This window comes from Oncorhynchus clarkii, chromosome 10 (assembly GCF_045791955.1).
Source record: "Oncorhynchus clarkii lewisi isolate Uvic-CL-2024 chromosome 10, UVic_Ocla_1.0, whole genome shotgun sequence".
Taxonomy (NCBI): Eukaryota; Metazoa; Chordata; class Actinopteri; order Salmoniformes; family Salmonidae; genus Oncorhynchus; species Oncorhynchus clarkii.
This window is the reverse complement of record NC_092156.1, coordinates 49,050,585-49,074,498: the sequence shown is the minus strand read 5'-3', so window position 1 is coordinate 49,074,498 and position 23,914 is coordinate 49,050,585. Positions and strand designations below refer to the sequence as shown.

At 41.8% G+C, this 23,914-nt stretch overlaps 1 protein-coding gene across 1 annotated transcript; it reads right to left on the bottom strand.

Annotated features, from left to right (window-relative positions):
- Positions 1–11,274: 11,274 nt before the first annotated feature.
- On the bottom strand, positions 11,275–16,000 carry LOC139418702 (uncharacterized). The gene is made up of 2 exons (XM_071168350.1): positions 15,877–16,000; positions 11,275–14,374 (listed from the first exon to the last, which is right to left on the bottom strand). Exon 2 carries the CDS (start codon positions 14,370–14,372, stop codon positions 13,482–13,484), a length of 891 nt encoding a protein of 296 aa, XP_071024451.1. The 5' UTR covers positions 14,373–14,374; positions 15,877–16,000; the 3' UTR covers positions 11,275–13,481.
- Between the last annotated feature and the right edge of the window lie 7,914 nt (positions 16,001–23,914).

Sequence of the window (23,914 nt, the reverse complement as noted above, 5' to 3'; positions counted from 1 at the left end):
ATGCAAAAAAACCCTGCAGATTAAGAGCAGCGCGCCGAGTGGTGTGTGTGTGTGGCAGAGGGCAGCCACATTTGCTTTCACTCAAGTCAGAATGCGCAGTCATCGAACTAGCATTTTCGAATCTGTGAGTAAATAAAGCAGACTATATTGATAAAAGTCACCTTGTCTGAGAGAGATTTACATGGTTATCCAAACGTCACGCCAGGGTAAACCTGCACAAAATACGGCGCTTATTTGAAGTGTTTCTAAAAATCCCCGATGGGAAAAGTGAATGGTGGACGGCTAGGCTTTATGGGTATCTTGACACCTGCGCTGTGGGGATTTATTCTGAAAATTACTCCACTTTCCGCAGCAATCCTCACTGGCTAGTGGTTACTATGGCAAACCATGCTGATCAACTGAGCAAACTCGCACCTCCTAGCAGCCTAGTGTGAGCTTGTTTGAATGGCCATTACGGTAGCTAATTTGCCAGTTTGTTGATGAAGTTGTACAGTAGCACCAAAGTTATGGGACTGTTCACTGAAATCAGCATGTATCTGATTCTGACAGCTGGCACTGCGCCTCACTATTTTGTAACATTTGGCCAACACCATAGTGTCGCAGCTAGCGCAGGTATCTGGATAGCTGTGTGACGCAGAACTTAATCACAGCAGAAAATAAAATAACTGCCTTATCATGAAAACCAATTTGTTCTATTATCTACAATTTCACTACACTAGCTAGCTAGAGGGAGTATTAATCACTGAATGTGTGAACTGGCATTTTGCGTAATTCTGGATTGACGTGAAACTGGTTCAGCCAGCAATTGCAGCAAATTTTCGGGCATATTTCGAATTTCATAAAAACGGATTCTAAAAACACACAACACTGTAGCTAGATTTAGAATTTGGTAGTGAAGACTTGCTCATGAAAAAATATCAACATTATCTCAAGGTTTATAGTTTTTGGCAAGATTAACTCTCTTTTGATGATGTTGTCTTGGTAAGATTTTAGAATGTTAGCCTCATTAAATGTATTTTTTTTGTCTGTGTCTGTGACTTGTTTTGTCTCCAGTAACTTACTTATTTTATATGGACAACTGGTCCCCTTAAGCTCCTGTGCTAATGCAAACCATTTATAATTTCACCCACTCTTCACAATGTAGGTCTATTGTTTTAACAATGTACTGTAGCAATGTAAGAATTTGCTCTGGACTGGAGCAGTGGTCTAAGGCACTGCATCTCAGTGCTAGAGGTGTCACTACAGACCCTGGTTCGATTTCAGGCTGTATCACAACCGGCCGTGATTGGGAGCCCCATAGGGCGGCGCACAATTGGCCCAGCATGGTTAGGGTTTGGCCAGGGTAGGCCATCATTGTAAATAAGAATTTGTTCTTTAAAACTTCTTAGGGCTGAGATCCCGCTAATGGGATCGATATGACAACAGCCAGTGAAAGTGCAGGGCGCCAAATTCAAAACAACAGAAATCCCATAATTAAAATTCCTCAAACATAGAAGTATTTTACACCATTTTAAAGATACACTTCTTGTTAATCCCACCACAGTGCCCGATTTCAAATAGGCAATACGGCGAAAGCACCACAAACTATTATGTTAGGTCAGAGCCAAGTCACAGAAAAACACAGCCATTTTTCCAGCCAAAGAGAGGAGTCACAAAAATCAGAAATAGAGAGAAAATAAATCACTAACCTTTGATGATCTTCATCAGATGACACCCATAGGACTTCATATTACACAATACATATATGTTTTGTTCAATAAAGTTCATATTTCTATCAAAAAATCTCAGTATACATTGGCGCGTTATGTTCAGTAGTTCCAAAAACATCCGGTGATTTTGCAGAGAGCCACATCAATTTACAGAAATACTCATTATAAATGTTGATGAAAATACAAGTGTTATGCATGGAACTTTAGATACACTTCTCCTTAATGCAACCACTGTGTCAGATTTCAAAAAAGCTTTACGGAAAAAGCACACCATGCTATAATCTGAGTACGGCGCTCAGAGACCAAACAAGCCAAAAACATATCCGCCATATTGTGCAGTCAACATTAGTCAGAAATAGCATTATAAATATTCACTTACCTTTGATGATCTTCATCAGAATGCACTCCCAGGAATCCCAGTTCCACAATAAATGTTTGTTTTTTTCGATAATGTCCATCATTTATGTCCAAATAGCTACTTTTGTTAGCACGTTTTGTAAACAAATCCAAAGTCCCGAAGCGCGTTCACTAGGAGCAGACAAAATGTCAAAAAGTTCTGTTACAGTCTGTAGAAACATGTCAAACAATGTATAGAATCAATCTTTAGGATGTTTTTAACATAAATCTTCAATAATGTTCCAACCGGAGAATTCCTTTGTCGATGGAACGCAAGCTACCTCTTACATGAACGAGCGTCACGAGCTCAAAGCATTCTGCCATACCTCTGACTCATTCCCCTCTCATTCGCCCCCACTTTACAGTAGAAGCATCAAACTAGGTTCTAAAGACTGTTGACATCTAGTAGAAGCATTAGGAAGTGCAACATGACCAATATCCCACTGTATCTCCAATAGGGAATGAGTTGAAAAACTACCAACCTCAGATTTAGCACTTCCTGGTTGGATTTTTTCTCAAGTTTTTGCCTGTCATATGAGTTATGTTATACTCACAGACATCATTCAAACAGTTTTAGAAACTTCAGAGTGTTTTCTATCTGAAAATACCAATACTATGCATATATATTAGCAACTGGGACTGAGTAGCAGGCATTTTACTCTGGGCACCTCTGGGCACCTTATTCAGCCAAGCTACTCAATACTGCCCCAAGCCATAAGAAGTTTTAACTGACTGGCTTAGTTAAATAAAGGCTCAATTAAAAAATGTAAAAGTAATACGTGTTTAGAACAGTCAATAATAGTGTAGTGACAGTCTATAGCAGTGTAATAACCGTTTAGTACAATGTACAGCACATCTACCAATACACAGATGCATTTCAAGAGCCTAAATGATTTTGTTTATTTTGTTCACCACGGACAGAGTAGTATACGTTTTTTGCACCGGTGTGGATGTTAAATCTGAAACCACTTGAAGCTGGGATGTCCCTCCTACCTTTCCAATCGCTCCTCCAACAGTGTGAGGGCGAAATCCTGTATAACCTCTTTAAGCTTGTATAGCAAAGACAATGTAATGAAGAATTACTTTAATAGTTCTTAATGCTAAACTTTGTTATGCACATGCGCTGTAGGAGCCTTAAACCTGTACATTTCCACTGTCTGTTTGAAGGTCTTGTAAGAAGAAGCTGGTATTTTTACACTCTGCTTCTGTTCAACTTAGTCACACAGTCAAGAGTCTCTGAGAGTGACCACAGTTTTTCAGTCCATTCTGTCTTCTACTATCTTCCAAGGGCACAGCTGTGTGGACAGAGGTGGAAAAAGTACTCAATTGTCATACTGTTACGTTCCCCAGTTTCTGTGTTGTTTTGGGTTTGTATGTGTTTGAATATGTATTTCAGGAAATGGCTTCCTGAAGTCCGAAGCAGCTGATTGGTCAGCCCCATTGCAGATTGGAGCTCTGACCCCACCCTCTCATCAGGGGATACAGCTGTCTGCAATTACAAACTCCTTCTGTAGCTTGAAAAGCCAGTGTTCCTTTGAGGAACGGAGAGCTCCTTTGATGTTCTGTGTTGGTTGTTTCTCAAAGACAGTTTTTGTAGCCGGTCCTGCTGAGGTATGTTTATGTCAAAAGGAAGGTGTTTTTGATGATTGAAGTTGTTCACTTTATGTTATTAATTATTCTGTTTTTGTTCCCAGCCGGAAGAGGAAGGCTCCTTGGGAGTGCTTAGGCAAGAGGCCTGTGGGCATACATATAGTATATACTCTGTCTATGCACACTAGGTAAGACCTGGGCGGACCACCCCCTGTATTGTGGTTAGCGCGCCAGATGGTGTTAAGAGAGGGGACTCTTTAACCTTCTTTGCTTTGGTTCCGTCCAACCCCTTTTCCCCCAAATTACCGTGTGAAGAAATAATAAATTCCCTATAAACGGTAATATTCTCTGCCTCTGTCATCCTTACTCACACCTACAATCACATACCTCATTCACTTCACGGGGAGTTGCGTGTAACATGGTGTTGTATTCCAACCCTCCAAGAGGTGTGCGTTACTCAAGTATGATGTTAAAGTAAAGATCCCTTAATATAAAATGACTCCAGTGGAAGTAACCCAGTAAAAAGCCCCATATACATCCCACCACTGTGACATGTATGTTCTCGTTGGCAACACCTCGTTTGGTGTTGGCCTATCGCTGTACACAGCCAATCTGTAAATAGCCCATCCAACTACCTACCTCATCCCCATATTTGTTTTTTTTCTGCTCTTTTGCACACTAGTATTTATACTTGCATATCCTCATCTGCACATCTATCACTCCAGTGTTAATTGCTAAATTGTAATTACTTTGCCACCATGGCCTATTTATTGCCTTACCTCACTTCATTTGCACACTGTATACAGATGTTCTATTGTTATTGACTGTACATTTGTTTAGACCATGTGTGTAATTGTGTTTTTGTCGCACTGCTTTGCTTAATCTTGGCCAGGTCGCAGTTGTAAATAAGATCTTGTTCTCAACTGGCCTACCTGGTTAAATAAAGGTGAAATAAAAACTTACGTAAAAGTATCAGATTTTAAATGTACTTTAAGTACAGTGGTGGAAAAAGTACTAAATTGTCATACTTGAGTAAAAGTAAATGCTATACATCAAATTCCTTATATTTAGAAAACCAGATGGCACAATGTCCTTTTTTTATTCATTTTCTTTGACAGCCAAGGGCACACTCCAACACTCAGACAATTTACAAAGGAAGCATTTATGTTTAGTGAGTCCACCAGAGGCAGTAGGAATGACTTGGGACGTTCTCTTGATAAGTGTGTGAATTTGACCTTTTTCCTGTACAGATAGCTAAGCATTAAAATTGTAACTAGTACTTTTGGGTGTCAGAGTAAAAAAGTCCATTTTCTTTAGGAATATAGTAACGCAAAAGTAGTCAAAAATATAAATGAAGTACAGATACTACTTAAGTAGTACTTGAAAGTATTTTTACTCTAGTACTTTACACCACTGTGTGTGGAGATATGAAGAGAACAGCGGCCGGCTTGAACAGAGAGGAGTTATGGAACTAATGTTATCACTTGTTTACGTGTGGGAGGCTGTGAGGAGCACCCTCAATTAGGTGAGCCTGGTGACCGGGGCAACAAGACTAGTGTGTGAAGTTCTGAGGAACGTTCTCAACTAGGTGAGCCTGTGGAACTGATCAGTAAGACATGCATTGAAATGATATGGTATAAAATAGTAAGGTGCACCTGTGATAGCTATAAACCTAACCTCATTTTAGACATAAGAAAATACTTCTGTAGAATTGAAGCCCACAGCCCACAATAACTGTTTCTCATACAGTTGAAACTAAGTATCATAGCAAAACTGTTTACTTTTTATATGGGTAAGATACAAATTTGGATTAGTTCTCCAGTGTTTCAACGACAAATTTTAGCAGCCATGCAATTACATGATTTAGGTTGTAGGAACTGGTCACTCTATTTTGTGTGTGTGAGAGAGGAACTAGGATAGGATTGGTGTCAGAAGTTGGATGCTCTACTACATAGTGCGTTGCGGGTGAACCGAGTTTAATGGCATCACAAAAAAGGATGTGCAATTCTGTCTGGGGGGAGCATCAGTGAAGGTCTGCGTAGGAGACACCGGTGGCACTCTCCGTGGGAGAGGTAAGGAAATTCCTGTCCAGCCAAAGACAACGTGGACCCTCCCTGACCAGACTTCCACTGATGATTGCCTAGGGGAACACATCACATTCACGAATCTGAATAGGACAACTCACTGAATTTCAGTAAGTCAATTTAAAAATGAATTTGTAGTGAAAATAAAAGTGACAAGGATCCTAAATCCCAGAGTGGGGATTTGGCATTGGAGGTGTCGTTTGTAGGCATAGGATAAGTGTCTATGCAGCCTGAGAGCTATGAGTAGTGAAAATAGAGAAGTGAGATTTGGATACGTTTCCATATAGAATGTTCTCTAGGGGTTCCAATATATGGATTCTGTGAAGATATGAAAAAATTAATGAGAAATTGTTTGTGTTTTATAATTGATTACTGGATATTTGATGATGTAATAATGGAAATAATAATAATAATAATGTACAAAGTTGCACACCCAAACCTAGATGTACGTAAGGGGTAAGAAAAGTATTCTGAGTTGGTCCCTTCATGGACCATTTGATAGAGATACGGTTAATGCATTATATGACTGTCTACAGGGTCTGAGAAATGGTCTCAGAAAAAGACTGGTGTATGGCGACTTTTGGTAACAGTACGAGGAATTGACTTACCCCTAACCAATAAAACTATAAATGCTTACGGGATTTCCTTCGTCCTGGTAATACATTTTGAAACACAACCTATGCTCTGTTTTAAATGGAACCATTGACATGTTGAACATGTAGATATTTGTTTTTTTAACTTAAGACTATCATTTATTGTACTCCCGATGGCGTTTTTGTTAATATTCCAAACATTGACGTTCTAAACCAATTCGTGAGTAGGCAAAATGGGAAAGTGTCTGATTTCCTGTCTTCGCCGTCTCAGGCGCCATACTTATTATGAACAGAGTGCCATCTACAGGGGACTGATGGACAGTGCAGGTCAGTTATAGTAAAAGTTATAAACTAAAAGAAACCTTAGAAAGTAAGCTCCCTCAAGTTTATATTTTCCCTTCTGAAATTAGCTGATGTATTTTATAAATTCGACGCATTATATGTTAATCTTAAAATAATAGACATGTCATAAGTGTGAAGCAGAAAGTGAATATCCAACAGGTTGGTAATAAAATATAGAGTAACATTATTAGGGTAGACTACAATGAGAACATTGCCTAATAAGGGGAGAATAATCATGTTTGTTTTGTTTTCTAAACATTACGATAAGTGATGGTGACAAAGATATTGATAAGGAGGGTTGATGTACGTTGAATGAGTGTTGACAGTATGCAAATTGTTATTTGTGGTTTTTGGATATCACTCTAATTAATTTAATATTTTAGTCATTTGAAGAAGCTGAGATTTCAATACAAGGTTAAGGATTGCGCTTTGAGACCGACTAATAGATAAGCTGTGGGTGAAAACGTATGCTACCCGCTGGGTTAGAGTTTTTCTTGACCAGTTCCAATTATTATTACTTCATTGTATAGTTTGGGTAAACACTAATGATTAGGAAAAAGTTAATAACTTAGTAATAGTCCTATGTGTGATTCGGACCATGACAACGACAGCTACCCTTTACTGCTGAAGACAGTGATTTATTGACCTTTCACATACTTAGAAATGCACCTGTTGTTGACAGAGGTTTGCTCTCACAAGGTCGGCTCAGTGGGAGTGGAATATTGGCTGAACGCCCAGACTCTGTGATTGCCAGGTGTTCTTTACTAAACTAGGAGCAAGCGCTTTCCTAAGAAAGGATCCACTTGGCTTTCTTTGACAGTGGCAGGTTAGAACTGTATAAGGTATGTGTAGAATGTTAAACGTTTTAAATTCAGTGGCACAACAGAAGCCATTTACAAAGATAATGTACTTGTGTAAGAAAGCATTTTCTTGCGATGTTTCATATTTTGCTTGGTTGAATTTCTGCCTAGATTATGACATTGTCTTACATTATGAACTATTGCTTAAATGCACTGCTTTATGCATTCAATATTTGCTTGTCTATGAAGAGACGGCATTGAATTGTAGAAATTGTATCATCCTTGGTTCATGCAGGTAACTTGGTGTTATGACCTCCTCCTTCTCAGACTAATTGGTAGAATGCCCGGAATATGTTTTGGAGGCAGTGCTCAGTGTCTTGGGAGGCTGAGGGTGTGCGAATGACGACCAGTCACATGCAGGAAACGATCCAATTAATTATTCTGATTTTATGAAGAATGTCGGCACTACGTGAATTTGTATTTATTGTGTGGGGTCTTTTCATTTGGTTTTAGTGGGGTTTTCGCAGGTTAGAGAGGATGTACCTTAAGGGGCACACAAATTACAGTTTTAATTCAACGTGAATTATTTTGATAAGAAATGTACTGAAAAAACTCAATGTAAACCCGGTGTGTGAAATGTTTTTAAATAATTACTCTGAGGTGAAAGGGAAAAAAACACTCAAAGGGGTTGAATGACCTCTGTCCTGACTTTTTAGTGTGGTTTGATCACCCTCACTGGAAAGGTGAGCAACATTGGGTGATGATTTGAAGGTCATATGTGATACTGATTTGAAGGTCAAATGTAAGGGTATTAATTCTAATTCAATTTATTATTATTTTTTACACATTAATCACGATGTGAATCATGTGTCAAAACGGGGGGGGGGGGGGGGGGGGGGGGGGGGATTACCAGTCCCCTGACGCTTTTTGGTTAAATATGCAGATTGTTTTGTTCACATGCCTGCAAAAGGATTTAGTGTATCAAAGGATATATGCAGAAGTATATGGCTGTTTGTTTTGTTTGTTCTGTTTCTGTCTTGCTTTAATATAAATCTCACCAGATTGGGTCTGCTGGATGGTTGATATTTCTCCCTAAGAATTAGCCATCTACCTCCCTGACCCTGTAACTCTGCGGTGAGGTCATCGATATGATGGGAGAGTATAAGCCAATTAGATAAAATAATTTCAACTATGTGTTATTCTCTATGACATGTGTCTTAGAAGTCGTATTAATACTATTGGTAGAAGTAATAATTTGTCATACAGTAAATAGTTTGTCTGGATTTCCTGAAACAGAAATGCCCTAAACTGTTCTGATCTGTCTTGTTTTGGGGTTATGCCGAAGGTGACCACAGATGGTATCTAGATGCATGGACAATTTGACCAGACAGTGTGGACCTCATACCCCCTCTGACTGGCTGAAGTAATGGTTAAAATCGCATTCAGGATGGTCCTTCACTACTTTTACAATGAGACCTGAATCCGAGCCAGCACCTGTACACAGCATCCAGTTGACGCTATCAACTGCCTTTTCTCTCGTGCCTTTTCTCTCAGGAGAGCGACAGGAGTCCACATGGAGTGAGCATGGAGAGAGATCCATTCCAAACTTCTCAATTCCAATACTGCTTGGCAAATGGACAAGACATAAGGGGTGGTAAAGGTGGATCCGGCCCAGGTGAGACATCAGTCTGTTTAGGGAAAATCTGATTATTCCTCAGACATTGGGAGATTATCATGGGCCATCCACTTTGAACATGTGTGCCATTGGGAAGTCGAACTTTAAAGCTGAAAATGAAGAAAGATTGAGTGCCAGGGAGGGGGGTGGTCAACTGTGCCTGTAATTGATTAGGCTTGTCCAAAATTGTTACTTGGGGTATCAGGTTGATCGTGGAGGTCTACACACTGTGAAATGTATAGTAAATTACACTAAGAATGCATTGAGATACTGATCTGTAATTATAACCGTGATGAGAAAGTTCATGCTAGATTTATGGATAATTACACTGTATTTTAATGTAAATGTACATTCTGCTAGTGCCGATGTGTGCTAGGTTGAGGGTTTCAACTTTGAGTGATAGAACCAACGTGAATCACTGAGCAATGTCATTCTAAATTTGGGTTGAATAATTAATTAGGTTTTAATTCAGATTTGGAAAATGAATATTTTTTTGTAATTGACTAGAGCAATTTTTTCTTTATATGTTTATTACTGTATAAGTAGGGAGAAATTAAGGTGTTATGGGTTAGATAAAATAATTTACGTGTAAATGTATTCGTGGAGGTGGTCATTGTGGAAGGAGAGCCCTGCTGGGCCCGGGTCGGGTCTGTTGTGTACTGATGAAGCATGTACTCCTGTTTGATCTACCTATGTTTTTAACTATTTGTGTTAACATTTCTTTAATATGATTTTTGACGAGTCTCAAAACCAGGGAGTGTGAGGGAAAAATCCTGTATAACCTCTTTTAAGTTTGTATAGCAGAGACAATGCAATGAAGAATTACTTTAATAGTTCTTAATGCTAAACTTTGTTATGCACGTGCTGTAGGAGCCTTAAACCTGTACATTTCCACTGTCTGTTTGAAGGTCTTGTATTTTTCCACTCTGTTCATCTTAGTCACATGGTGTCACACCAGCCTTCGCTTTGGTTCCCTCCTGTCCAGCTCAGGCGTTTGGTGTCACTGGCCTTCTAGCTGCTGCCGAACCTACTGCTGGCAAACGCCCTTCACTCATCAACCCCAGACTTGTCTCATCATCATTACATACACCTGGTTCCAATCCCCACTCTATCGCTGAATATATACTCCCTCTGCCATTTGTAATTCTTGGTCATTGTAAATGTTTTCCTGAGAGGAATCTCTCCTATTTCCTGAGTAGTTTATATTTTGCACTTTGGGTTCTCCCTGTGCGTTTTTGTTTATGAAGATGTAGTTTGAGCACAACAGTATTTGGGTTTCGTCCCGCTTTGATCTATGGTGCTTACATAAATTCAGTAGTTCTAAACCTGCGACTGCCTCCTGCCTACTCATCTCTACACCAGTGACAGACGGTCAAGACAAAGAGCCTCTGAGTGACCAGTTTTTCATTCCATCCTATCTTCCAAGGGTACAGCTGTGTGGAGATATGAAGAGAACAGAGGCTGGCTTGAACAGAGAGGATAAACGGCACTAACGTTATCACTTGTTTGTGCACTATGACCTGATACACATAGCCACAAGAAGAAAACAAGGTAGCTTATGATGCCTGTACCCGCCCGGGAAGGGGTGGAACCAGCCATGTCTAAGCATTTTTAGGTCCTCTATATAACACCTCAGCATTTCCTGTATTGCCGGTGCTCTATTAATGCAATAATTAATCGATATTCAAGTATGATTGCTTGAAGAATTATCCAAGTCTCTTCTGATTCTTTAGAACTTCCACAAGAACTGTCCATCAACTCCTGGCTGAACCTTACATTACAGCCACTGACAAAGCACATGCCTGATATCTTTACATTATAGCGCAGCAGGTGATAGAGAATTCATCACTATAGCACATTCCGCGATCAATTTATTGCCATTAATCTAAAATAATTGATAGATTTTAAACAAAAAATGAATTCTGTTTGTCATAGATGGACAAGTTTAATATGAGATGAAAGGCGAGTTCCTAACGACAGTCAGGGAGAATCTGAATTTTTTTCTTGTTTGAGTCATTCAGATAGCATGAAAACAAAGCACAATACCAGCACTAGTAGGAGACATCAAAGGATACACTGAGACACTTTAGTGTTTCAACTGTGAAATATATTTTTTAAACAGTTTTCCATTAACTCTTAACATGGTCTAAAATCAGTTGCAGTTGTCTTATATATGGCTATACACAGACATGTATATTTACATGATATAGCATAATTAATTCATCATTACTGGTGGCTCGCACATGTGACTGACCAATACCTCACAAGGCTTTCTCTCCAAGTTGAGACCTTGAAACTGAGATACCTTGGTTTTTCCCATAACAACATTCTGGGTGTACTGTCAAGTTGCTTATCAGTGAGAGTGAGGATTCCTCCATACACGATCAGTCATTCACCTTCATGAACCCATCTAATTGGTTATTGGAACAGTAGCATTGATTTGATACACAAACATAACATTTCCCTCACAGGGTCTCAGGGGCTAAATTGAATTTCTGTTGCGCCTTATTCACCACAGGGTTTGTGTGAAGGCCATTTCAGGCTGTCAATGTGCTGTCTCCCGTAGTTTGAGATCAGCGCCTTCATTTTGTTGACGTTGAGGGATAGGTTATTTTCCTGGCACCAATCTGCCAGGGCTCTTACCTCATCCCTATAGGCTGTCTTGTCATGTTGAAGACATGGATGTCTAATGGTATGGTACGTTATGCAAAATAGGTCAACTTTGAGCACCTTAATCTTTTTAATGGTTTTGGCAAAAAATAATTAAAAAAGTCACTTTCTGAGCACTTCTACCATGGGCAGACATGTATGGGAAGTTTTGTTTAAATCAAAAGGGGTGCCGTCAAAAAGTGATTGAATTAAAATGGATTTACCCTACCTCAACAAAAGGCGCAGCTGTCTTAGGCACTGCAGTGCTAGAGGGATCACTACAGATCCGGGTTTGATCCCAGAGTGTTAGGCTGGCTGGGATGTCCTTGTCCCATCGGGCTCTAGCGACTCCTTGTGGTGGCTGGGTGCCTGCATGCTGGCTTTGGTCGCCAGCTGTATGGCGTTTCCTCTGACACATTGGTGCAGCTGGCTTCCAGGTTAAGCGAGCAGTGTGTCAAGAACCTGTGCTGCTTGGCGGGGTCGTGTTTTGGAGGACGCATGGCTCTCGACCTTCGCCTCTCCCGAGTCCGTACGGAAGTTGCAGCAATGGGACAAGACTGTAACTACCAATTGGGGAGAAAAAGGGGTAAAAAAATAGATACTGAGCAGGATTTTATTATCTCCCCATCACAGAAGGGTTTAGGATAACTTGTTTATCTTGCACTATACGGATATATTTTCTAGTGCAACAGGTCTAGGTTTTGGACACTCCGAGGCAGGGTAAAACACATCATTTTATTAGATTACGAGCCAACAATGGACAGAGGTACAAAAGCCATACCATACAAGATCAAACGATTGTATTGTCAACCTTTTACAAGTCAATTATACTGTTGTCTTTCCATTTGTATATTTTGACACAGAGTTCATTGTACTGTCATGGAGGGCCATTAAACATAATCAAAAAATAATATACTACAATGTCACATGCTGTTTCACTCAGTGTGAATATGATGTACTGTTTCATCATGGCTTTACTTAGTGGAAGTTTTCAATAGACTCACCAGTTTTCCACCGATCTACATTGTCATTGCATAACTCATATCATACATGAGAGAGGAAATCGCAAGAGACATTTTCAGAACCACTGAGAATAATCTGAGTTTGAATGCTCTCCTACAGGGAGCCTGAACTAGCTATAGGATCACTCCGTTCTGATTCTAAAGCTGTACCCTTCCCATTGTTATGACGAGTTGAATGTTTTCTTTGACCAGAGTTATCATTCGTCACTCACTCCATAGTAAAGATTATGATCTGTCATTTTTCTTAGTCATATGTCTTTGTGCATAATCCTTATAGCAAATTCTGCATCTTTTCCACACATCTTTATTCACCCGAACACTTGTCTCGCGTGATCATCCTTCCAAAATCCTGTCTTGTTCCACTTTACGAGGCTACCCTAATACTGATGTCTTCTAAGCACTGTCAACATTCCACTCACTGTGATATGTGTGAGGCATACGCTAGCCTACAATATGTCTTACACTACATACTGTACAAAAAGGTCAGGCATGAAAACGCGATTTGTACATGTTACCGTATGGACCTGCATTGTCCAAATGTACCAATTAAGCAGTACATAGTACATCAAGGATCCATAATGTACAATACTTAAGAGTGGGGATTAATAACGCTACACAAGTTTACATCTCTGCGATGGCCGGAAGCATGCACGCCCTGATTCTGGCTTCTCTCCAGGCCGAGCGACAGTCAGCGATCCAGTGTGACACCATTGTGTGATGGTCCATGTAGCGAGTGCACTTCCCCCTATCACCTGCAGGCGCCCTGTCTGGGTTGTTCTGGAACCTCCATGAGAATGAGCTGGAGGCATCAGGTTTCTGCTGGTCTGATGAGGATGTCTCTGGTGGAGCAGGGTCAGGGTTTGGCTTCTTTTGGTCAGTGGGGTCCACCAGCCATAGCTCACGGCAGCTGTTTTTGCGCTGGGTCAGGGGCGAGGAACACATGCGGGGGAAATTGTCGGCATGTACCGGGGGTTGTGGTCGACTCTGCGTCACACTCTGACTCCCTTCGCCCATGCGGCCCTGTGAGTCATGGGCGCGACAGGCGGCTGAGAGGAGTCCTTCCCTGTGACCGTAGAGGAACTCCAGGGGGTCAGAGACACTGGGGACAACCCTACTGGAGGTCTGACGTGAACTGACATCCACCGCTCTCTCTGGGCCACTACACTCATTCTGACTCTCCTCCTGCTCTAACTGTGTGTGGCGGCTGACCTTAGAGATCAGAGGCAGACAGGGTGGCACAGGGTCCCTCAGTTTGTGCAGCCTCAGACAAGGCCTCAGGGAGGTCAGAGCGCCCACCGTGAGGATGTCACAGTCAGGTTCGCCCTGGGGGAAGGTTGGTCGGGCGAGCTGGCAGATGGACAGGAAGTAGTCATGGGTAGACAGTGAGTGGGCCTGACCATGGGGAGGGAGGTGGCGGCTGTTGGCCTGGTTCATGTCCTGGACCAGCTCCTCATAGCCCTCCCTGATGGTGGGCAGCCACCTCTTAGCCAGGAGTCTGGAGCGGGGTCGCATGCCTGGGAAACAGGAGGGAGAGAGAGGCTGGTCAGGTCAGTCTCTGAGAATCACTTTTCGTTTTTGCAAAGCTTGGATTGTGGAAAATGTAAACAATGCCATGAGAATGACATATTTTTTAATGAATTATCAATTTGCATCTAGTTAAATACAGGCAAAAGTAAAAATCAGGCAAAGTGTAATTGACCATGCTCTTTGTATGTTTTTTAAATGCATAATTGCATATGAAATGCATGTATGTATTTGATTCGTATGTGCAATCATTTACAGGAAAGATGTGCTGAGCCTGTCTCCATGGTAACCTCGCTTTCCCTCATCACATCTCAGTGTGTGCTCATATTAGACACACACACTCACATAAACCTAATAACCCACACATACACCCCACAATCTACCCACCTAATAACCCCCACACACACTCACATAATCCACCCACCTAATGACCCACACATGCACCACACAATCCACCCACCTAATAACCCACACATACACCACACAATCTACCCACCTAATAACCCGCACACACACTCACATAATCCACTCACCTAATGACCCACACATACACCACACAATCCACCCACCTAATAACCCACACATACACCACACAATCCACCCACCTAATGACCCACACATACACCACATAATCCACCCACCTAATGACCCACACAATCCACCCACCTAATAACCCACACATACACCACACATTCCACCCACCTAATAACCCACACACACACTCACACAATCCACCCACCTAATGACCCACACATACACCACACTATCCACCCACCTAATATTCCACACATACACCACACAATCCACCCACCTAATAACCCACACATACACCACACAATCGACCCACCTAATAACCCACACATACACCACACAATCCACCCACCTGATAACCCACACATACACCACGCAAAAATATGTTCACACACACTAATAAATATATAAAAGCACAGATTAACATTGAGTGGGCTTAAACTACTAGCTTTCCTTTTCATTGAAGGTAACACAGCACAGCTCTCCATTTTAGGACGCCATGTAAACAACTCATTATGCCCCTCCCTATTCTCATGTTGTCTCAGGAACAGTGAGCTTAGAAGACAGACTGACAAACCGACAGTCAGACCAGTGTTACTAATTTACGTTAGGCATGGTGACTTCATTCACATAGCAAAACAAATCCCTATTCATCTAGTGTCCTAAAAATATCTTAATTTTTTGCAGAATCTCAAATATAGGTTATGACGTATATTTGTTCTACACATCCCATAGGGTACCAAAATACTTATTTATTAATGACATTTTAAGCATATCAACTTTTTTGCCGTTGAGCATCATCATCACATACATTGTTTTTTGTGTACTTATTGCCTAGCCATGTACGCAGCTATGATTTAACCATTCAATTTCCTCAGGACACCTACCATCTATTAGTATTGCTATCAGTCCAGGTGTCTGGCTTTGCCTGTTTTATGTAGAATGCAGCAGAGCTTCCTACCTGTGTCTTATTTGTGTTTCAGGTGGTGTCGTTTGCTCGTCTTCGTTAGATCTCACCCCGCTTGCTGTCTCTAGCCAAGCTGCCACAGAGCTCTGTGTCTCCGACCGACATACAGCTACAGAACGAAAAGAACGCTTTATCCCACCCCCTTTCTCTCTCTCTCGCTCCCATGGCCTCCCTCTCCTCCCTTAGCCGGCTAAAAATAGCACCTCCATCCCATTTTGTGGCTGAGCATAATCATGTGCCAAATGAATTTTATTGATGTACAGAGTAAGAGTGTGGAAGGTACGCGGAGTGAGTGGAGCCGCGAGAAAGAGAGAAGAGAGTAGGAGGTTAGGCAGGGGGAGGAAAGAGGCGACATTTAGAGGAGGATGAGGTCGTGGAGAGGAAGATGAGAGGAGAACAGGATGAGGAGGAGAGGATAATGGTCCCCATGATTCAACACAGGGTCGTGACGCAAGAACACAGGAGTGCCCCCAGGGGTGTGTCCTTTCACTGTTGTTGTTCTCTATCTATACTAACGAGATGAAGATCCGAGGAAACAATGTGAGCCTTTTTAAGTATGCAGATGACATGGCTCTGGTAGGACTCTTTTTTTTTAAAGATTCTACGTCAGATGCGGACAGCTATTTTAAACAGACAAACAACCTTCAAGAATGGCGTCGGTCAAGTGCCCTCCACATCAATGTGGAAAAGGCAAAGGAGCTGATCATCAACGGCAACAACTTACCAATGTCCCAACCACTCTCTCTGAACGACCAACCAGAGGGGGTGGTTAAGTGTTTTAAATATCTAGGGACACAAATTGGTAACAAGCTGAGTTTTACAGAGAATGCAGACTGTATTTTTTTTTAAAGAAAGCCAACGCCTGTTCTTAATCAGGAAATTAAAGGGGGTTTGGGGTCAGCCAGGATGTTCTGGAGAGTGTGTACTGCAGGGGTGTCAAAGTCAAATGGACGGAGGGCCAAATAAAAAAATCAGCTACAAGACGAGGGCCGGACTGTTCGAATGTTCATTGAAAAATTTTTAAATGACGCATATAGTCTAGTGAACCTAATTGAACCTACTGAAAACCTAACAAATATATTACAATATGATCAGATAAATAAAGCAATATTTTCTTATGGCTCTGTCAGTAATCTTTAATTTTCAACAGACACAAAAGACAAATTTCCTTTATATAAATATCCCCATAACATGAACATTAAATGAAAGAAACCGGTATTCAAGGCACCATCAGTAGACTATATTTTCTATTTTAGCAAAAGTGGGCTAAATTTACTTCAAAGAAAAAACAATAATAGCAATTTTCTATCATCCACTCAACTGAAATATTTTTAAAATATAATTGGATTGAAATACAAAAAAATAAAGTGCAAAAATCTATTAATCAAAAACAACACTTTGTTTAAGGAGAAGTAACATGCAGTGAAAACAAATATTAAATTTTAACTTTTAAACTTAAACTGAGTAAAAACTCTAAATATGTGATTGCACAGTAATGTTCACTTGTTTGAGGTTGAGGGTGATACTTGGTGGTGTCCCATCTTTTCCACAAGTTCATCAATGTTCGGGGTAAGGCTCTGAGCTGAAGAAATCCTCAGAATTGAGTGGAGGTGTTCAGCAGTAAGTCGACTTCTGTGTGATGTTTTGTTCAGGTTCATCAAAGAAAACAGTTGTTCACACAGGTATGTGCTGCCAAACATAGACAACGTTTGAGCAGCCTGGATGCGCAGCTGGGGCATTGTGCCGGGGAGGAAACGGGCGAACTCCGCAGCACCCACTGCCGCATATTTTGCCCTCAGTGCATCATTGCATTGGAGGTCAATCAACTCCATTTGGAGGTTTGGTGGTGAGCTTTCCACGTCAACAGCAAATGGGTTACCGAGCAGTTCCAACCTGCTTTTTTGTGCTTCAAAGTCAGCAAATCGGCGTCGAAAGTCAGCGGCAAGCATACCTATTTTATCAGCCAACTGTGTGCTCGGGAACGCACTGGTAGAGAGCTTCTCTTTCATGGTCTGGCAGCTGGGAAAGTGGCTCAAATTTTCTTTCCGCATCTGCGTCTCCCACAGAGTCAGTTTGGTTTTAAATGCCTTCACTGTACTGTACATATCAGAGATGACACGATCCCGACCCTGCAGCTGCAAGTTTATTGCATTCAGATGACTCGTAATGTCACACAGAAAAGCCATTTCACACAGAAACATTTCGTCTCGGAGTTGTGTTGTGTCTTTCCCTTTGCTGTCCAAGAACAGACAAATCTCCTCACGAAGCTCGAAACATCTTTGAAGCACCTTTCCCTGGCTTAGCCATCGCACCTCTGTGTGATAAGGCAAATCACCATGCTCCGTTTCTAACTCCGTCAGAAATGCCTTGAACTGGCGGTGATTCAAACCTTTGGCTCTGATAAAGTTAACTGTGCGCGTGATGATGCTCATTACATGCTCCATTTTCAAGGCTTTACCGCACAACGCTTCCTGGTGTATGATACAATGATAAGCTGTCAGCTCACCTGTCGCGTTTTCCTCTTGCATCTTTTCCCGTATCTTCGCCACCAGTCCGCTCCTGTGTCCACACATCGCAGGTGCTCCGTCGGTTGTCAAACCCACGAGTTTTTCCCAAGGCAGCTCCATCTCATTTACACATCTTGACACCTCTTCATACAAATCATGCCCCGTAGTTGTGCCATGCATAGGACGTAAAGCCAAAAACTCCTCTGTCACGCTTAGGTTGGAGTCCACTCCGCGGATGAAAATTGACAACTGGGCAATGTCAGAAATGTCGGTGCTCTCATCCACAGCCAAGGAATATGCAATAAAATCTTTTCCCTTTTTCACAAGCTGCTCTTTTAGATTGATGGACAACTGGTCTACTCTCTCGGCAATGGTGTTTCTGCTCAGACTCACATTTAAAAAGAGTTGCCTTTTTTCTGGGCAAACTTCGTCACAAACTTTAATCATGCAGTTTTTGATGAAATCCCCCTCCGTAAATGGCCGGGCTGATTTAGCGATCTCTTCTGCCAAAATAAAACTGGCCTTGACAGCAGCCTGGCCTTGTGATTTGGCTTTTTTGAACAGAGCCTGTCGAGATTTGAGGCCTCGTTTTAATTCCTCTGCCTTTTGTAGCCTTTGTTCCATGTCCATATTCTTGTTTTTGTCCGCGTGTTTCGTTTCATAATGTCGTCTCAGATTATACTCTTTCAGTACCGCCACACTTTCTCCACACAGAAGACACACAGGTTTTCCAGCTACCTTCGTGAACATATACTCCGACTCCCACCTTGTTTGAAACCCCCGGTTCTCAGTATCCACCTTCCGTTTTGCCATTTTTGATGGGTATCTGAAAGTTAATTTTACTGTGATGCTGACGACTGCTGTGCCAATAAATATTGAAATGAAGCAGCCTACTGCTCGGTGCGTCACCTTTGCATTGTGGGAAATGTAGTATTGGTGCGTGTAAAAGATCTGCGGGCTGCCGGCTTGCTGCGGGCCGGTTCTAATAATAAATCAAGATCATCCCAGGGGCCGTAAAAAACCTTCTTGCGGGCCGGATGTGGCCCGCGGGCCTTGACTCTGACATATGTGGTGTACTGCATCCTCACCTTCAATATGACAGTCTGGTATGGTCATCTGAGCGTGAGGAGCAAAAGCAAACTGACCAGAATAGTAAACACAGCCAGCAAAGTAATTGGTCGACCACATTCTGTTCCACAAAGCAACCAAAAAGAAGACACTGGCTGTCATTAGCGACCCCTCCCACCGTCTACACCCTCAGTTCGAGACGCTTCCCTCTGGCCGGCGCTTCAGAATGCCCATGGCCAAGAAGAACGTGTTCAAACATGAATTAGTTCCCTGTGCTGTTGGACTACTAAATGCAAAGTAAATTGTATCGGTATATGTACTTACTGTATCTATCTAGTGCAGCTGGGCCAGTGGTCGTTTGTGAGTTAATGTCTTAATACTTGTTTCGATATCTCACAATTGGATTTCTCAGGCGATCACAAATGCTGAAGTAACCGATCACACAATGTCTGTCGGAGACAAACAGGTGGCGAATAAGGTGAGCCCATCCCTCCTTCTGAGGCGCCACTCGCCCGCCCTATGGTCATTCTCGCATCTCCTCCTTGCGGAAATGATCACGACGGCTACTGAAGCTTTCCTCAGCATGACTTAAATTCCTGAATTCCTACATAACAGTTCAGAGGCGAATGTTGAGGTCTTCCCTGCCGAACGTAGGACCTCAGCTCTTATCGACAGAAAACAATGAAATAACACATTTGGAATCATGTGGTAAACAAAAAAGTGTTAAACAAATCAAAATCTATTTTATATTTGAGATCTATTTGAGTAGCCACCCTTTGACTTGACTGCTTTGCACACTCTTGCAAAGCTGTCTAGTAAATCCATGTAAACTTGTTGGGTTAGGCAGACCAACTGGGTTCAGCCCCCAGGCTTCTCGGTCAAGGGTATTTACCTGCAAGAAGGCTAACCTGGCCCCCACGCACTGTGCTAGCTACAACGCACCTTTACCACAAGGTACAGTATCTTGGTTTGATTACGTAAGTATTCAACCCCCTGCTAGAATCACCTTTGGCATTGATTACAGCTGTGAGTCTTTTTGGGTAAGTCTCCAAGAGCTTTGCACACCCAGATTTGACAATATTTGCATATTAGTCTTTATAAAAAAATTATTCAAGCTCTGTAAGGTTGTTGATCATTGGTACACAGCCATTTGGTCTTGCCATAGATTTTCAAGCCAATTTAAGTCAAAACTGTATCTAGGCCACAAACATTCAATGTCGTATTTGTAAGCAACTCTATTGTATATTGATGTGACGCAATCTCAATCACACTCCACACTGCCCTTTCACACCTGGACAAAAGGAACACCTATGTGAAAATGCTGTTCATTGACTACAGCTCAGTGTTCAACACCATAGTGACCACAAAGCTCATCACTAAGCTAACCTTAAACATTTCCCTCTGCAACTGGATCCTGGACTTCCTGACAGGCCGCCCCCAGGTAGTAAGGGTAGGCAACAACACATCTGCCACGCTGATCCTCAACATGGGGCCCCCTCAGGGGTGCATGTTTAGTCCCCTCCTGTACTCCCTGTTCACCCACGACTGTGTGGCCAAGCACGACTCCAACACCATCATTAAGTTTTCTGACGACACAACGGTGGTAGGCATGATCACCGACAACGTTGAAACAGCCTATAGGCAGGAGGTCAGAGACCTGGCAGTGTGGTGCCAGGACAACAACCTCTCCCTCAATGTGAGCAAGACAAAGGAGATGGTCGTGGACTGCAGGAAAAGGATGGCCGAACACGCCCCCATTCACATCGACGGGGCTGTAGTGGAACGGGTCGATAGTTTCAAGTTCCTTGGTGTCCACATCAACAAACACAGCTAGAAAGTTGTGAAGAGGGAACAACAACACTTATTCCCCCTCAGGAGACTGAAAAGATTTGGCCTGGGTCCCCAGATCCTCAAAATGTTCTACAGCTGCACCATCGAGAGCATCCTGACAGGTTGCGTCACCGTAAGGCGCTACAGAGGATAGTGCGTACAGCCCAGTACATCACTGGGGCCAAGCTTCCTGCCATCCAGGACCTATATACTAGGCGGTTTCAGAGGAAGGCCCCAAAAAATGTCAAATAGACTGTTCTCTCTGCTACCACACTGCAAGTGGTACCGGAGTGCCAAATATAGGTCCAAAAGGCTCCTTAACTGCTTCTACCCCCAAGTCATAAGACTGCTGAACAATTAATCAAATGGCCACCCGGACTATTTTTATTGACACCCCCATAGTCACTTTAACCCAACCTACATGTACAAATTACCTCGATTAACCCGTACCCCCGCACATTGACTCGGTACCAGTACCCCCTGTATATAGCCTCATTATAGTTATTTTATTGTGTTACTTTTGTATTTAATTTTTTTGTACTTCAATTTATTTAGTCAATATTTTATTAACTCTACCAACTGCATTGTTGTTTAAGGGTTGTAAGTAAGCATTTCATGTTAAGGTCTACCTGTTGTATTCGGCGCATGTGACAAATGAAATGGCACAGATATCAAGACGGATCCTCTATCTCTATGGGGGATGATTTTTCATGAGCACAGTTCCTGCCCACATTTTAAGCCCTGCCTTCCCACACTTGTGATGTGTTAGAAGGGATGTTTGTCTGAAGAGGACCCCACCTTGGAATTGTTTTTCCCCTCCGTCATTGAAACCAGACCCTAGGCACTCTCTGTTACCTAGGGTCTGGTATTCAAGACTAATACCTACCTTTACTCATCAATCAATGTGTCGCTTACCACATGGTCATATCACATAATCACTTATATCAGATGGTGTACAGTATCAGATGGATTGAAAATGATATTACACAAGAACGTGAGGACCCTATATTCAATCACATCCACTGTTTGGGTTTCTGATGAAAGTTGAACACGTCCAATCCTTTTACTCTGCATGAATGCATGTAGCCTATTCAATGAAACAATGTGAAATTAAATTATAATTCATATCAAATTGACTTTCTGGATGTGTGGAATTGCTGTTTTTGACTGATCCCAGAAACCCATATAGATACATGAGACACGAAAAAGCAATCAGGTGGAGGTTAAAGACAAAAAACAACATCAAACAGATGGCTGGAACAAGCCATAGAAAAACAATCTACATGAGACTTAATAGCCTATATAAAAATGTATTCTTCAAATTCTCTTCAGAAAAGGAATAAAAAAATATTTGTAACGGCAGTGGTACATATTCATCTTTTGAAAGTAAGGCTACAAACAAAAGTGAAACTTTCCACGGTATAGCCTATATTATTGTACCCACCATTAATTGCATCTACAGTAAATGTTGAAATATCTGGCTAGAAGACAAGACAGTCATTAGTGCCACCCTGTGGACACCACAAGGTGTTCAGCATCGTAGAGAGCTTAGTTCTCCACTGCACATTATTATTACCTCATTACTACTGGGGGAGCAAGAGATGGTTTGGCATTGCAGGCCTACATATTCCTGAAAATGTATTTTATTTGGTACGCAATCTTCATTATGTGGATACTAGCATTCTTTACCATTCATGACACAGTTCAAAAGTCAAAGGAGGACAACAGTAGTATATTTCAATTGCAGTTTTATTACATTATCAGATTATCAGGTATGAAAACATACAGTTTATATTGTTGTTTCCATTGACAAATGAGTTAGAATACTACAAGGTGATTGTGCTGCTGCTAGTCCTATGAGCACATGGCTCATGCACCTGCGTGTGAAAAGCACTAAACATTTGGCATTATACAGTGCCTTGCGAAAGTATTCGGCCCCCTTGAACTTTGCGACCTTTTGCCACATTTCAGGCTTCAAACATAAAGATATAAAACTGTATTTTTTTGTGAAGAATCAACAACAAGTGGGACACAATCATGAAGTGGAACGACATTTATTGGATATTTCAAACTTTTTGAACAAATCAAAAACTGAAAACTGGGCGTGCAAAATTATTCAGCCCCTTTACTTTCAGTGCAGAAAACTCTCTCCAGAAGTTCAGTGAGGATCTCTGAATGATCCAATGTTGACCTAAATGACTAATGATGATAAATACAATCCACCTGTGTGTAATCAAGTCTCTGTATAAATGCACCTGCACTGTGATAGTCTCAGAGGTCCGTTAAAAGCGCAGAGAGCATCATGAAGAACAAGGAACACACCAGGCAGGTCCGAGATACTGTTTAAAGCCGGATTTGGATACAAAAAGATTTCCCAAGCTTTAAACATCCCAAGGAGCACTGTGCAAGCGATAATATTGAAATGGAAGGAGTATCAGACCACTGCAAATCTACTAAGACATGGCCGTCCCTCTAAACTTTCAGCTCATACAAGGAGAAGACTTATCAGAGATGCAGCCAAGAGGCCCATGATCACTCTGGATGAACTGCAGAGATCTACAGCTGAGGTGGGAGACTCTGTCCATAGGACAACAATCAGTCAGTCGTATATTGGACAAATCTGGCCT